We start from the raw sequence: 17,377 nt of genomic DNA, 5'->3' as shown, positions 1-17,377 counted from the left end.
AAGGGCCAAGAGGGGGTGGCCGGAAGGGGTTAAAACTCCAGAAAACAGTTTACAGGGTTGGAGTATAGATGTATTTAATTACCTGGTTGCCAAGCAATATGCATTTTTGAGTACGCAGAGTGAAGCAAAGTTAACTGATTTTTACAGAAGCAAACAAAAAAAAAACAACACAATAAAAGGGATTTTCCACTGCATATGTTGTAATATTACCTACAATCATAATTCCAGAGCATGTCTGGATCTGATTGGTGACTATTAGGCAAAAAAAAAACAAATTATCCCAAACAGTTTCTTAGAGTTAGGTTCTTTTAGAGCCACGCCAGGTAACATGTAAAGTGCAAATGCTGCAGCTGTGCTAAAATCTGAGATTGCACTAAAATAATATATCTGTATCCCAACGCGCGCGCACACGCACACGCACACGCACACACACACACACACACACACACACACACACACACACAGTCAGAAGTGTACTTTTGAAGCCAGCGCTGTGAATCTTTTTCTGCATCCTGCATCACCAATCACATAAATCCATAGCAGGTTTGAATCTGATTGGTGGCTGTAAGAACATTTTTACTGCTGTAACTTTTTTTTTTACATCAGCCTGTTTGTGGAAGGCAGCAAAGATTCCAGTGTGCCTTCCAGCATCACGGACAGGTATGTTGTGAAATCACCAGATTACGAAAAAAGAAAGTGGGATTGACTAATGCAGTATAACTATGCATGAAACCAAAGTATTGAGCAGGTAAGCTGTGCCACAACTGTATGCATCCCCAGGTTTCATTTATGGCACAGTGCTGGAAACTGTGTAATATTTGGCAGTAACACCACACAAAATTATTCCTCTAAATCTAAGTCAGCCTAATAATCCACAGGTCAACATGAAACTTACTGGGCAGTGGATCCGTAAGTGGTGGCAGACGTGCCTTTGGTCCAACAGAACTTAGTTCGTGTTTTAAGAAAGAGGAACTGTAACCACCAGCAGCTCCATTAACTCCAGAGTGTCCTGAAAACAGTGAAATCAGTAAGTATAATCCTCAATCTTAACCAGAAAAGCACTTCTATATGCAAAGAACTTGTTTTTGCAAAGGTTAACCTTTTTCCGCCGTCTATCCACATATATGTGGTGGCTGGAAGAGTGGGTTTCAAATGTTGAGCTGCCACATATATGTATTCATGGGGAACAGCTTTGTTGTCATGGACAGCTCCTGATGCATACCTGCGATCAGAAGCTTTCAATCAAGTGGCCACTGTGAAAGCCAAGCACAGTGGTCTTGTGATCAGAAAACCCACCTCCTGGCATTTAGATTTTCAAGGGCTGGAGGGCAGCAGCAGTGGAAAAGATTTAAGAGTAGCTCACAAAATACCATAATTACTACCAAGTGCTAAATAGGTATCTAAATCATGTTAGGAATTTCTTTATAAATCAAAAATATAAATATATAAAAAAATTACCTGCAGGCAAACCAAGAGGTTTAATTGGTTGCTTAATATTTGGCCACAGGTCAACGTTATTTATGTCTTTACTTAGATTCATTCCAGTATTGCTCTTAATTGTGATTCCTAAAGAAGCAAGATACACAAGGTATGTTAATCTGCCATAGGCATAGACATTATGTACATGGGCAAATGCGTCGGACACAAAAAGAGCCACTACAGACGGGCACAGTGCTGGATCGGGTAAGGACTAGGGTATGTATTTGGAGGAGAATACTGCTATTGGGACATTTTTTACCTTTATGCAGGAAATGCATTAAGGGAAAACATTTTTATGAAATTAGAACCATTTTTAAAATTTAGGGAGGTATTCACGTAAGACATGTTATTACAATTCCTTTTCATTTAAATAGATCTTCTATTTTTAGAGGACCATAAAAAAAATACTTCTGCTAAAACACTCATGCGGCTGCCAACTATTTCAGGGATGTGTAACCTTAATACTGAATATGCTGGAGAGCTTGAATATACTCCGTATTTTTTTGGTTTTTTTTTAACCATGAGAAAGCTCAGAGTTAATCAGCAACCTTAGAACTTTAAAAAGTTTAGGAACAGCTCACTGGACTGCTGTTATCAACCATTGGCATTCTTGATACACCAGTGGTGGGGAATACAGCATTCTTGCAGAGAGCACTAATCACTACCTATGGACTGGTAGACAATAGCATCTCTTTCTTTGTCTATGATATACAATATGACATCTATCAAGAGTGAGGGGTCGTTGCAAGCTCAATATTTATTGCTCATTAATAGAGAAAGAGAAAAAAAAACCAAAACATTACACATACCTAGGTGGTTGCAGCATCGATCCAATGCTGCATATGTCCCCTGCCGATGCTGCACAGAGAACTGAGCACTCAAACACCATTGACTGTTCAGTTCTCTTCTATGCTCTGAGCCAGGACTGTCAGTCTCCAGCTCTCTGCTCTGCCCCTTAAGAGCTCAATGGAGCTCTTGGCTGTGAATAGGGCAGAAGAGGATGACTCAGGCTCTCGGCAAAATAGCTGAGAGGCTGAGCCAGGTGCCGGTCCAGGCTTCTGGGTGGATACCAATCATATGGTTGGGATTTTTTCAGAGACTGGACTGGCTCTGTGACATCAGTCAACAGTGGGCTTTAGCCTGATACTGGCTAAAAACGGATCACAAGAGTGCAGAACAAACTGCCCTCCTGTGATTCATAGGAGAAGTATAGCCAAAGAAGCTTTGGCTATACTTCTCCTTTAACCAAAAGTACAATACAGCAACATTTCATGGTAAGGAGCTCCAAAGTTTATCGCTGATGTGGAGAAAACAGATTATTTGTTTTCTCAGAAGTTTAATAAATTATGTTCTGGGTCTGGCTCAATGAGAAAATGATTTCACTGCAATTACAATAATCCTGTTTTACCCATTGTCCACTGAGGGACAGAACTTGATAAGAAATCTAGGGACACGGGTTCCACCATCGGATTTCATGTCATGGAGACAAATCTCTCCAGCTAATTGTTGAACCAAGATCTAGCATTCCCAAGGCAGACATTTGTTCCTGAAACCTTTCTGATGAACAGACCATTTCTACAAATTCAGACATTGACTGTTGAGGAAAATCTTACATGTCAGAAATATGCATTGTGGAGGTCGCTGGAATATAAAATTTTGCCCAGGACTGGATAGTCTTCCTACATTGATGTCACAACATTCCTGGTGCCTGACTGATGTAAGCAATGGCGTTGGCATAGTCCAACTGAACTTGGGCTTGAGGGCCAGTGAGAAGAGAGGTCCAATGATGTAATGACAGACAAATTGCACATGACTCCTGGGTGTTGGAAATGTCGATTCTTCTGGGGACCAACAACCACTGAAGAAACAGAAGACCTAGAACTCCACCCCATTCAAGAAGATCGGCATCCATTGCGACAAGCTTTTATTTTTAGATGGAGAAAAAAAAAAAGCCTGTAAACAATGCTGGGGAAAGTTTGAGGGTGAACCCAAATCAACTGGTCCAGAAACATACTTGATTAGTCCCATGCTGTGAGAATGTTCAATCACAAGTTGTTTGAGTGGAATAAATAGAACGACTTCAAAATGTGGATACCACGAACCTTAGCATTTGCATGCAGCTCCTTTATGAAGAATTAATGCTGGGATTAAATGTTACACTGCAGATGCATCAACCTCTCCAGGAAAGGAAGACCTTAGCTTGCAGAGGACCCAGAAGGAGACTCAAGTAATCCAAGCCCTGGGATGGATCAGAGATGATTTTTTGAAATCAAAGACCCATCAAAGTCCTCCAATGCCCAAAGTGTGATTGACACATAAAAGAGTTCAAGGTCAGGAAGGCCTGCACTGGCATCTGATAATTGGGATACCACTGAAATGAGCAAGGCCAAAAACAGGCATGGGGACCTTTGCGAAAGTCTGAGGCAAGGCTAAGGAAACAGCCACAAATTCATAATAGTTGTCACACAGAGAACATCAAAGAAAATTGCTGGTGAACTGGAAAGATGGGAAGGTGAGAATACTCATCCCTTATATTGATGAAAGCCAAGAAGTCTTGGCAATGAAGGGAGGCAATAACTGCCTGATTAGTTTTCAGTCAGAAACTTTTCAGGATGTACAGTGGAACTGAAGGCCCTCAAGTCCAGGATAGGATGAAAGTCTCCAAAGGGTTTCTGAAAATATAAAGAGGTTTGACTAAAAAATTTGGTTCATTTCAGGGAATGGCTACTATGACTTCCTTAGTAAACAAATCTTAAATGGCTGAAAAGAGGTCCATTCAAAATTGCTAAGACACAGGCAAACTTTCATGCTGAAGCGGATTCAAATGTCCTACAGGTATAACACTTGCATTAAATGACATTTTACCAAATTGGTTTACTCAGAATCTTGTTCACCTGTGCATAGTAGACAGCCAATCAGCTTCTAATCTCAGCTTGTTTAGTTAAGCTTTAGCAATAAAATCTGGAAGCTGATTGGTTGAAAAGTGCATGAGATTCTGAGTGAACCAGCTTTAGTAAATAAACCCCTGTGCTTTAAGTTACAAGGGGACCCTTGTTTGCACAGGTAATTTTGCTAAAAAGATGAACTTAGCCTTTGCGAGTCAACAGCAGGAGGGGTAGTTCATGCACAATACTCTGCAAAACAAATTGAGAATCAGTAACCATTTTTGGACAAGGAATTGCTTATCAGGGTGTTACCAAACCTTGTAAAGAAAATCATCAAATTAGGGAGGATGAGAATACCTTACTGGAACATTTAGGATTTTGAGGCCAAACATAGTGGAAATAATAATCGAATCCTCTAATTTTATATCAGAATGCACCCTCTGTTGAAAAAAAAAAAAAAAAAAAAAAAGCTGGTTTTGGTCACTAAAAGGCCTGCTTTGACTTAAATTTGCAGAATACCAAGGAGTATGCTAAATTTAAAGGAGAAAAACCCAGTCCAGGTCAAGGTTTCATCGCCAATCCAAGTGCAGCTTGTATTCACATAGGAATATCACTCTGGGAAGCCTGTGAGGTTGCAGATGGACAATTTATTCCACTTTACAAACAAGTGGTTACAACCGGAAGTGCCCAAACCTGCTCATATTGTGAAACAAGTTTGCTGCACCTATAGCAGAGCGTTGCCTGTTAAGATACAGTGGCACAACAGGCATATGTACCCCAAGAGTGTGGATGAGCTAGTGTCCCTAGCGGAATGACAACCTGCTACTGAAAAATTATCTCTGGGATCTTCCATTCAAGCTGATAACTCCTGGAACAGGAAAACATCAACTTCAGGTAAAATTGTTCTTTTTTTATCAAAGGGGTAAATGCGCTCTTAAGGTGGGGTTGAGACCTTCATGATTGCCAGATATGTCAGAAGTTTCTTCCTTAAAGTGTTACTAAACCCAGGACCCTGCATTCACTATATCTGGTCTCCCACAGTACACAGAACATGGAAGTGCAGTTATTTTAGTAAATATAAACTGCTAAATACCTTTTCTCATCAGCAGTTAGAGTAGTCTTGTGACTTCTATCAGTGTTCAGCAGAGCACTGGTTAAAGCTTGTAGGAGGAGTTTTCTTTCTGCTCTAGGAAGATGCAAAACCCCTGACCTCTGTCTGGACAGTGCTGATTGGCCCTGTGCTGATCACGTGCACTCTCCCAAGAAAAAAACAAAACAAAAAACCTCTCTAGCAATACACACTGAATTGAGTATGTGCAGAATGGCTACGGTTCAGACGTGGAGTAGCAGAGAAGTCAGGATCAAACAGCCTATTTACACAATGCAGAAGATTAACCCCTTAGGTTCCACAGTGAGAATAACAAGCATATTTTACTGCATATACAGACTGATTTTACTGTTCTGGGTTTAGTAACACTTTAACAGAGATACGGCATATTAGGTGCTGGCAAGTATTGGAACATGAGGCTGGACTATTGCCTCATATTACATGAGCCTTAAAAATGTGAACTGGGGTGGGGGGGCGGCATATGTAACCATTTGCCAAGGCTGTTCTTGCAGCACACCAAAAAGCTGAGACTGGTAGGTGTATATATCTTATGCAATAGAAAGGCATCTGGCGGAGGCATTATTAGACTCTGCAAACCTGGTCACATTGGTTTATGCAAGACTGATGGACCCTGCCAAGTCCATTCTTGCAGCACACAAAGGAACTGAGAATGGAAGGCAGTTCTGTCCTATACAAAAAAAGATATCTAGTGAAGGCATTTTTAGACTCTATGCCTGGTCACAATGGGTCATGCAAGTCTAATAGACCCTCCCAAGCTTGGCAAAGACCAAATGGGAATACTCTGTATACATGGAAATGCCACAGACTACTACCCCCCCCCCCCCCCACTGTTTTGTACTGAACGGGGACACCTTGTAAAGAATCACAGATTTAGTTAACAACTTGCTACACAGTAATACTGGGCTGTGATTTTCATCTTTTGGGAACTGTAGCAGGAAAAACAGTAATCAGTCATGAAAATGTGTCTGATGAAAAAGTATTGTTACTATTTTGCCTGAACTTGAGAGGGACGTTTACACTCCTATGTTAGATGTACAACTTCTTACTAGCTGTCAAGTTGTGGAGCAGAGATGTAAAATTTCCAGAAATTTTAAAGCTATGAGGAAATTCCCCTCCCTGTTTTTCCCAGGAAAAAAATGGAAATTTTTAGAATTGAAAAAAAATTCAGTGTGGAGTAATTTTAAAAATTGAAAGTCATTTTGTTACACTAGGAATGTAAAATGCAGTGTATATAAAAGTATTATGCTTGAAATAAAAGTACAGCTTATTCAGTTGTTGACTAGGTTACGTGTATTTGTGAATACACCCCAATCCTTGTAGGAGTATTTACATATATCCAGCTAGATCTGAGAGTTCCTACACAAAAGAGGTAGTTCCATCTGCAATATACATTTATTGATAGAGGTACATAATATATACAAATTACACACTAAGCAGTATTTACAACACAATGTACAGTTTAAGTTTCCTGACTTATACGCTATTTACAATTTACCCACAAAACCATGTTTAAAATACAATGTACAATACAAGTATGAAGTTAGTTACCTCTCAACTTCAGGTCTGCTCATCAAAGAGACCTCCAGCTGGGTGACCAGGCCTTATATCCCCCCTCCTTTCTGTACTGTGGCTAATATAATGTTCACTAATTGAATACTGTACCTAGCCAATGTATATTGGGCACAGCCTGATTGGAAGTTCACAGAAGGCTGCTGTTTACCACTCATGTGAGATATGCTAAGTGGACAACAAAAGGCCAGAACTTGTATAGTGGAAAACCCTATGTATATTTACACCAGTATGGAAGTTAGAAAGTTTTGATGCTGCAAAACACTCAATGGTTTAAATACTGTATATTTCCATCTAACTACAATATACTTGTAATTATAACATTATTTACATCCAATAATGGAGATTTCACATAAACTCATTATCTAACAAAGTAAATAAACAAAACTTGCTTCTTAAAATTTGTGATGATCCAGAAGCAGCAGAAAGTGCTTCTGAAATGAGAACTCTGGAGGGAAAATCTACCAGCACTTTAATTATGGTCCTCATCATTTAATTCCATTAAGTATTTTTAATGTCTTTAGGGCACCTCTGGCATGCAAGGATGTGTTTTGTCATCCTTGTAGCATTTGGTAAAGAATCTTTCTTCTCACAATATTTGCAAACTGAAGTTTTTCTCTCATCAGAATATGCATTGTGGAAATTTTTTCAAACTCTAGATGTTGTTCTCATTATTTATTAAGAGGAAGAAAACATTAAAAGTATTTACTGACCAGAGTATAGATAAACATTATGCTGTGATGGTGGTGAACATTAATAGGGATCAGTTAAAAGGTTATAAAAATAAACAAATTTTTTTCAGACAAATTTGCCCACTTACCTGTCAATTCAAGCCTGAGAGAAGGACAGAAACTATCATATACTGTATCTCAGCAATCGCTCAACTGTAGGAGGTACGATGGAGCCCACAAGCAAACTAAATTGGAGCCTTTCCCCTGCATTGCCCCATCGTGGCAGAAATACATATTTCTGGTTTGAGAACTGCATTGAGAAATGCAGTGTTACTTGAATTGTATTACAGGATTTGTTTGTCTTCAGCTGAGAAAAATTGCAACAAGACTTTACACAAAGTCTCAGAAATCCTTCATTAGGATCTTCATGTTATATAGTTTGAATAGCATGTCATAGATATATTATTTATTTTTGTAAAAGAACATTTGCCAAACTCCTTTTTTTTCTGGGTTATAAGATTCCACCCCCCCAATTTTTCAGTTTTGTTCTCCAGCCCTTCCCATTTCTATTGGGGAGTAAGAAGATATTGCTCTAGTACCGGTGATAACAGATATACTGGTGGCCGGTGAAGATTTTCGGATCACACAGTTGCAGGATACCAATTTGGCGAATGCACAGATATTTGTAATGTGAGAAAAAGGGCACTTCAAGAACCAGTTACTTACTATATTGTGGCGTAAAGAAGGAATGGGAGAAGATTGTAGAGCAGCAGGTGGTTCCCTAGTATTAGACAATGAGGGTGTAGGATTTGGCCCATTCTCATATGTTGGGCGGTCATTTAGGGGTAGAAAAAAAAACAAGGAGGGTTAAGAAATTTTTATTTCTGGCCCAGTGTTTTTTTTGGTGCACCACAAAGTTGTTGAGGAATACTGTAAATCTTGCCCTTATTGTTTAATTAAATACACCCCAACCACATTTTTAATGTCTGCTTGTACCCTTGCCTATAAAGGAGTTCTCTTTTGAGAGGGTTGCTATGGATCTGGTGGGACCACTGGCAAAGTCCACCAAGGGGCACCAGTGCAAATTAGTTGTCAATGACCACGCCACCCGTTATCCAGAAGAAATCCCTATTAGAAACACATCCTGTAAAGGTTAGTACAGTGCATCCAGAAAGTATTCACAGTTCTTAACTTTTGCCACATTTTGTTATGGTACAGCCTTATTCCAAAATAGATTAAATTCATTTTCTTCCTCAACATTCTACAAACAATACTCCATAAGGACAACATGATAACGTGAAAGAAGTTTGTTTTTAATTCTTTGCAATGTATTAAAAATAAAAAACATAAGTATTCTCAGCCTTTGCCATGACACTCAAAATTGAGCTCTGGTGCATCCTGTTCTCACTGATCATCCTTGAGATGTTTCCAAAACTTGATCGGAGTCTACCTGCGGGAGGTTCAGTTGATTGGACATGATTAGGAAAGGCATAAACCTGTCTATATAAAGGTCCCACAGTAACAGTGCATGTCAGAGCACACACCAAGCCATGAACTCCAAGGAATTGTCCATAGACCTCTGGAGAAAGGATTGTATTAAGGCACAGATCTGGAGAAGGGTACAGAAAAATTTCTGCAGCATTGAAGGTCCAAATGAGCACAGTGGCTTCCATTGTGCGTAAATGGAAGAGGTTTGGAACCACAAGGAATCATCCTAGAGTGGGCCACCCAGCCAAAATGAGAGATCGAGGGAAAAGGGTCTTAGCTAGGGAGGTAACCAAGCACCTGATGGTCACTCTAAAAGAGCTCTAGCATTTCTTTGTGGAGGGAGGAGAACCTTCCGGAAGAACAACCATCTCTGCAGCACTCCACCAATCAGGCCTGTATGGTAGAGTGGCCAGATGGAAGCCACTCCTCAAAAAAAGGCAAATGGCAGTCCGTCTGGAGTTTGCCAAAAGGCACCTGAGGGACTCTCAGACCATGAATGTCAGGCCTGAATGTCAAGTGTCATGTCTGGAGGGAAGCAGGCACCACTCACCACCTGGCCAATACCATCCCTACAGTGAAGCATGGTGGCGGCAGCATCATGCTGTGGGGATAATTTTTAGCAGCAGGAACTGGGAGACTAGTCAGGATCGAAGGAAAAATGAATGCAGCAATGTACAGAGACATCCTTGATGAAAACCTGTTCCAGAGCGCTCTGAACCTTAGACTGGGGCAACGGTTCATCTTACAACAGGACAACAACCCTAAACACACAGCCCACATAACAAAGGAGTGACTACGGGCCAACTCTGTGAATGTCCTGCAGTGGCCCAGCCAGAGCACAGACTTGAACCTGATTGAACATCTCTGGAGAGATCTAAAAATGGCTGTGCACCGACGCTCCCCATCCAACCTGATGGAGCTTCAGAAGTACTGCAAAGAAGAATGGGAGAAATTGCCCAAAAATAGGTGTGCCAAGCTTGTAGCATCATACTCAAAACGACTTGAGGCTGTAATTGGTGCTAAAGTTGCTTCAACAAAGTATTGAGCAAAGGCTGTGAATACTGATGTACATGTGATTTTTTTAGTTTTTTATCTTTAATAAATTGCAAAGATTTCAAAACGAACTTCTTTCACGTTGTCATTATGGGGTATTGTTTGTAGAAGTGAATACTTTCTGGATGCACTGTACGAGAGAACTGTTCCAAATCTTTTTCCTTATCTGTATTCCTAAAAAAAAAAAAAAAAAAAAAAAAAATTGACAGACCGAGGAACACCTTTCATGTCAAAAGGTAACTAAAGAGCTGTGTCGGTTGTTGAAAATTATGGACCAACACAACTCAATTTAAAAACCCCAAAAAGACTGGATGGTAGAATGTCATACCTAACAGAACCCAAAAAGGTATGCTAAAAAAGTGGCTGGTAAGGATGGAAAAGGCTGGGACTTCCTATTACCACACTCAGGGGTTGATATACTAAAACTGGAGCGTGCAAAATCTGATGCAGCTGTGAATGGTAGCCAATCAGCTTCTAACTTCAGCTTGTTCAATTAAGCTTTTACAAAAAACACCTGGAATTTGATTGGTTTCTGTGCAGAGCTGCACCAGATTTTGCACTCTGCAATTTTAGTAAATCAACCCCTTAATGTTTTTAGTATGGGAAATGACATGGCTATCCACAGCATTTTTCCCTTTTTAATTTTTGCATTATAGACATCCTGGGAACTCCTGAATATAGCGGGGGAAACTGCCAGACTTCAAAAGTGTGTAATTGAACAGTCATGCCCATAGTTCAGGAACTTGTACAGCAAAGCCAAAAGGCACAAGCCAGAGTTTATAACTGCTCTCCTAAAATCAGTACCTTTAACTGGGAAACGGGGTCTTAGTTTTGGTGCCCATTTTAGAAAGTAAATTTCTGACTAAAGGGCAAGGTTCCTATGAGATCAGAGAGAAAATCAGTGACATCAACTACCTAGTATACCAGCCCAGAGGAACGTACCTTCAAATATACTATGCTGACAGCTGGCCTAATAAAAGCCTGGTAGGCTTTGGAATCTGTCTCAGCAGAGAGTGACCTTAAAGTATCACCAGCAAAAGGTACACCAGAGGTTAGGATGTCAGAAACCCCATCTGCTATTCAGATTAGAAGGAAGTGAGAGAATTCTTGGAGAAAAACAAAAGTTGTTTTCAGAACTAGCTGGTCAAATTAATGTAATTCACCAAACCATTTAGACTCAAGTTCACATTTAAGTGAAGTTAAGAACTTATGGCCCCTTTCACACAGGCATTCATTCAGTCTAGATCCGTCTGTCAGTTTTTCAGATGGATCCAGACTGAGACACAATGTATGTTTATGGGTTGGTGGATGTAAAACGGATGAGCATACATCACATCCGCATACATCCTTGTCCGTTCAGGTCGTTTTTTTAAAATGGAACAGCCAATGACCCAATCCGTTGAAATGGAACAGAAAGGATGTAAAATGGATGTCATCTGTTTACATCCATTTCTTCATGTCTGTTTTTAGCCAAAAACATTTTTTGCTTTTACTTTTGTCACCTCTGACTGGTCTGTGCAACTAAAAAATGGATGCAAAAACAGATGTAGACTGATGTGAACTAATGTAAACGGAATGATATAAACGGAATTGAACTGAAGTGCAAACTGATGTAAACCAAAGTAAACTGAATCCATTTTTTGCTTGAAAAAAAAAAACGTGACTGAGCGGATGACGCCCATGTGAAAGAGGCCTATCAGATACCTGAAGCTCAGATAAAGGATGATGCACAGAAAAGGTTACCCCTTGGGGTATACAGAAATCTAACAGCAAGTGATAAAATCCTATAGTGCTCAACCTTAAGCCTGGCAGCCTGTTCTTCAACTGCTTCAGGAAATTAAACGTAATAGCCAAATTTGATGCCCATGGGTGAATAAATTGATTGAAAGGTTGGGTCCTACCAGGTATGTTACCACCCTTGGTCTTGCTAAAGGGCATTAGTAGGTTCCTTTAACAGCCAAGGCAAGAAAGAACACAGCTTTTACGGCACCAGATGGGCTGTACCAGTATATGGTCCATCCTGTTGGTTTATATGGGCCCCCCAGCCTCATTTCAAAGAATTATGGACACATTATTAAGCCTTAGAAAGGATATATTTCAGCATATCGAGATGATGTAATTTTTTTAGTCTTGAGTGAGATTTGCCAATTATAGAATCCCAGGATCTGAGCTACAGCATTGGGTGAGAGTAAAAAAACTCTAATAAACAATACTGAAGCAATTAAAAGTTGGCCCCAGTAAGTGTAGAAATAAGAAAAAAAAAAAAAAGACAGGTAAAAGCCTTTCTAGGAAATGTAGTTTGCTACCTGAGATTGTGTGTAACTTTGTTTCTACAGAAGTTCCATGTACAGATCTTACGACCATCGATACCACCATTTTGAAATGGAATGAAGATGCAGAGAGAGTTTTTCAAAAGCTCAAGGTAGTATTATGTAAGAAACCAAGGCTGACCCCCTTTAACTCCTGTCAAGAAGTTCTTGTGCCAATATCTTTATGCTGGCCTAGGAGCAGTCCTGGCACAGGAAATGTGACAAGGAAAAAAACATTCAATAGCATTCCTTGTCTGAAAACTAACCCCTGCAGAGAGGAACTATTCAACAGAGAAAAGGGAGCATCTGGCCATAAAGTGAACACCAGAATCATTGAGATAATATTACCTTTTGGGCAGATAGTTCCAATAGTTGATTACAGCCCACCTTACTTCTACAGTGGATGCTCATGACAAAGGGAATAGTGAGTGCAAGGGCCTACAAGAGTTTAATTTTCATGTAGAACAAAGGACAGGGACCAAACATAGAATAGTGATGGACTGTCACATCTACTATACTGTATGTTGGCAACATGTGCTCCTTCCCACAGTTGAAAGGGAGGGTATGTAAGGCACTAGCTGGCAAAATTGTGCATGGTGTGTATGCATCACCTAGGCTTCTCACATATACATGATGAAAGTTTAAGGCCAATGTAGAGAATAACTCATTTTTCCCCAGAATTTTAATAAATACAGTTCTGGGTTCTGGAGCTTGGAAGCCTTACAGAGCTTTGGGTGAGAAGGCCTCCATTCCTAGGTTCACATTTTGCCTGACAGCCAGATCTTGTTATTAATCTCAGTTATGCAGAGGCCATTATGTGAGAAAACTGATGCTCAGAACGCTTTCACTCACGTCTCTGTGGGAACCTGACACTAGGTGAAAATTGATGCAAAAAGCACACTACTCATATATCTTTTTATTTTTTTTATATTTTTTTTTTACATTTTGGATTTGATGAATTTGAAATAAAGAAAAAAGGTTAATCTTCTGCAAAAGTTAAACCTAATTAGTTTAAATAGTTCCATCTCCATAAATAAAAAAATAAATGAATATAAAACTTACCTGGCAAATATCTGGTATGTTTCAAATAATGCTGTTTTGCAGACATTCTTCTGGATGCTGTAGTGTCCTGTCTAGAGAATGAGGACTGCACAGGTCTATCAATGTCTTCTCGCTTCAAGTCCAAAATGCTTTCAAAACTGCATTTGGAAGACCATGAAAAATTAGCAACCAAACAACTGTAAAATTCCAGCACCCCCAGCTAAAATGTGCAGAAAATACACATCTAATTAAAAAGATCTTCACAAAAAATTGTGTCTTTAAGTCTTTGCATGGTTAAAAATAAATAGTTAACATCCTTCCATGTTATTTTATGATTCATTGCATCTACTGTTGTATTCTAATTACCTGTTCATTCTGCTGGTTTAGGTTCAGGCCAACGACTCTATATCGATTGCATGAAAACTGATGGTGCCCCAGTGCTGTTGGCACCCAAATGCTTTGCATGCCAACTATTCATCTTTCCTCCAAAGCCTTGTTATATTGGAGGAGGCTCCAACTGTGCAAACTTTGCACCACCCCTAAAAGCTTCTCCCCTCCTTATTATTGATGCTTACTCCAATGCATTGCAATACTGGAAGAAGTTTCAATTGTGCTAACTTTGTACTGCTTCTAAAGCTCTTCCCCTCATTATTCATGCTTCTTCTGATGCATTGTAATACTAGAGGCAGTTCCTACTGTGCAACCTTTGCACTGCACCTAGAGAGTTAAAAATGTTAGGCAGTAATGCAAAGTCTTTGCAGTAGCTAGTTTACCTTGCCTTTGATGACTAAAATATGGCTAACAGAGAAAGAGGAAGCCTGTAAAAAATATAAAGCCTATGTACATAAACGTATTTACATATTCTGAACAAACAGGAAAAATTATTTTAAACAAGCTGGTAGCTACTGGCATTTTGGAGATATTTCTCTTTAACCCCTTCACACCTAAGGGTAAAACAAATCTAAATGCCTAAGCACAATTTTGCAACATTGACATGTTTTAGTAAAACCGTACATATCATCACAACTACTTTGTACATCCATGTGAATTATACCACATTTTTTTTCAGGACAAATTGGGCTTTCATTTGGTGGTAAATGGTAATGGATATCTCCTAATTTGTTTTTTTTTATCAAAGGAAAACTAGCCCAATAGTAATAAAATTTTTTTTTTTTAAATTTAGCTGTGTGTTTCTTGTTACTACCATAACCTACCACCAAAGAACAACCCAAAATAAATTCTCCAGCTCTTGACTATCGCAGCAATACCATATATATGTATGTTATTTGTTGTTTGTACCCGTAGTACAGCTCAGAAACAATAGTGCACATTCTGTTTTTGTCTATTTTTACCTAAAACACACTGACACTAACTGACACTGATACCAAATTTTTTTTAAAATCTTTATCTTTGACCCTGACCTTGACCCAAACACTAACCCTGGCACTGAACTAGATCAAACCTTGATCTAGGTATTTTTTCTTTATTTTTTAATATTTATTTTTTTTTACAAACATTTTTTTTCTCCCTCTATGCCAGGAGTTAGAGAGATACAATGTATCTCTCTCCTCCATTCATAGAGAGAGAAAAAAACAAGGGGGCTGGGCTGTACAGTGACTGATCACTGTGATAGCCAATCAGAGGCTATCACAGTGATCAGGTGACCCAGAATCGGTAGTCCCGGGTCCCAATGTTTAGAATGGGAACCGGTGCTCTCAGTGACACTGCGGTCTTTGTGCTGGGAGCACGCCGCACAGCGCGCTCCTAGCACAAAGACAGGTACATAAATATGCAGCCCCATGGAAAAGAGCCCAGTTCTGTGAGGCCGCATATTTGTGTTATGTCAGCGTCAAGGGGTTAAAGTTCACAACAGAGGCATTGAAATCTCTACTCCTTTGCTATTGCTTTCTATTGTACCAGAACCATGGCAGCCTGCCATCCTTGTAATGTAAACATACAGCAAGTGTTTCTAAGATGAAAGAAACTGACGAAAGCCTGGTACACGCTACAAGTTTTTTTTTTGTTCAACTCAGTGGGCTGAACAAAAAAATAACGGATGGATCGTTATACAAACACAAGTGATGTTAGTACAGTGATCTCCTGCACTGTGCTATGGTGTTCTGACAGGGGGATGCGCGCCCCCCCCCCCCCCCATCCCTCCAGAACACACAGCACAGCACTTGTAGCCATTGGATAGGAGTGCTGATCTCCTACTGATCAGAAGCTGGTTTTTCAGCACCCTTGTTTGACAGAAGCTGGTCTCACGACTGGCTTCAGTCAGACAAGGAGCTGTACACACAGGCTGTAATTTGACCGGTTTCTACTGTACTGGTTGATTTCAGCCAATACTCGGCCACGGTGTACCTAGCATAAGGCTCTGTCCACACTACTGGGTTGTGGAAAAGTGCATGTTCCTGTGTGCGTTACCGCAACACGAAGTGCCACATACTTCCTGCAATGGTGCCACTCATTCTGATTGGTACCCCAATGCACCTCTCCAACGGAGATATGCTGCACACTAACATGCACTGAAGTATGCTGCATTGTTAAAAAGGTGCAAGTCTGATTTCTGGGCTTCTGAGGTACATGCCAGCCCATTCATTTTGAATAAAACATGTGAAAAAATGTCCATGCTTTAGCGCACTGAACCTCAGCAGTTAGGTGTGAACCTAGCTCGAAACTTGATTTTAGTATTTGCTGTGATATTTGAGAATGAGTTACAAAAGCTACAGAGGTCAGTCATGGCTTTTTAAAGCTCTTTTGCTGCTTTATAATAATATACAGATACTTCATTTCACATTGTCTGGGCTATGAATACGTTAAGGGCGCTTTAACACTGATGCGGGGCAGTTTTCCCACAACGTGGCTGCAGCGCAGAAAACACATCAAAACAGCCCGATGTAGAAGTCGTCTATAGCACAGAGCAGGTAACCCGCGAGTACACTGCATTGCACCTGTGGTGCGGGGAAAAGCACACTGCATCAATGTGAAAGCGCCCTAAAAGTGAAACATTTTAATGAGAACACAAAATATGCGCTTACAGAAAAAATACATTATACTTTCCCTTTAAAGGTGTTTGTCTTAAATTACACCTTTGCCAGAAACAGTGCAAAATATCTACAGTTAGAATGACTAAAAAAAAATACTACATGTATTTCTCGCAGCAGAAAACAGCATATAACTTCTTCTGTCCAACTGTGCCAATTTGCAATTAACAAGAAGAAAAATTTAGCTTACCTACAAAGATCAACCTCACTTGGTCTCCGTTTTTCATTCTTTAATTCAGTTTTAGTGACTGAACAATGCACATCAAGATCTTCAAAGTCATCCAACTCATCAGATACCTTAAGTGTTTTTGTAATATGCCCCCATCGCCTCCTATTCTTTGCATTAAGATCTGTATTATTAACCTCTGAATTGGTGATGACTTTCTGAAAATAAAAATGGCACTTTATTTTGAGATTTTCAGCTACAACTCTTAAAACAAGGACTAATTTATATTTAGATACAGATTGATCAGACATTTGGTTTCGATGATGTGTGTGTGGCCAATAGCCAATATGTATCCTCAATAAGAGGTAGCAAGGTTGTAGACATGACTATAAAGTCTATATGGGGCATAGTGGAATGTGTCCGGAAAAACAACAGAACGCCTCTGCGTGGGGATATTTATTTCGCCACGTATCTATCAGAGCAAAATCAGCAAACAAGAGACTGAGTCTGGTTGTTGTCACAGTGGGGGGGGGGGGGTCT

At 39.9% G+C, this 17,377-nt stretch overlaps 1 protein-coding gene across 1 annotated transcript in view; it reads right to left on the bottom strand.

Annotated features, from left to right (window-relative positions):
- CILK1 (ciliogenesis associated kinase 1) overlaps positions 1–17,377 on the bottom strand; it is a 72,619-nt gene that overhangs the window by 11,646 nt on the left and 43,596 nt on the right. The window contains exons 10-13 of the mRNA XM_089679509.1: positions 16,862–17,055; positions 13,646–13,782; positions 1,459–1,566; positions 896–1,009 (exon numbers count right to left, since the gene is read on the bottom strand). Coding sequence (XP_089535635.1) covers positions 896–1,009; positions 1,459–1,566; positions 13,646–13,782; positions 16,862–17,055 — 553 coding nt within the window. The remainder of the gene's footprint in view (positions 1–895; positions 1,010–1,458; positions 1,567–13,645; positions 13,783–16,861; positions 17,056–17,377) is intronic.

This window comes from Staurois parvus, unplaced genomic scaffold (assembly GCF_062004578.1).
Source record: "Staurois parvus isolate SC_StPar_1 unplaced genomic scaffold, SC_StPar_1.0 ptg000226l, whole genome shotgun sequence".
Lineage (NCBI taxonomy): Eukaryota > Metazoa > Chordata > Amphibia > Anura > Ranidae > Staurois > Staurois parvus.
This window is presented reverse-complemented; position numbering and strand designations above follow the sequence as displayed.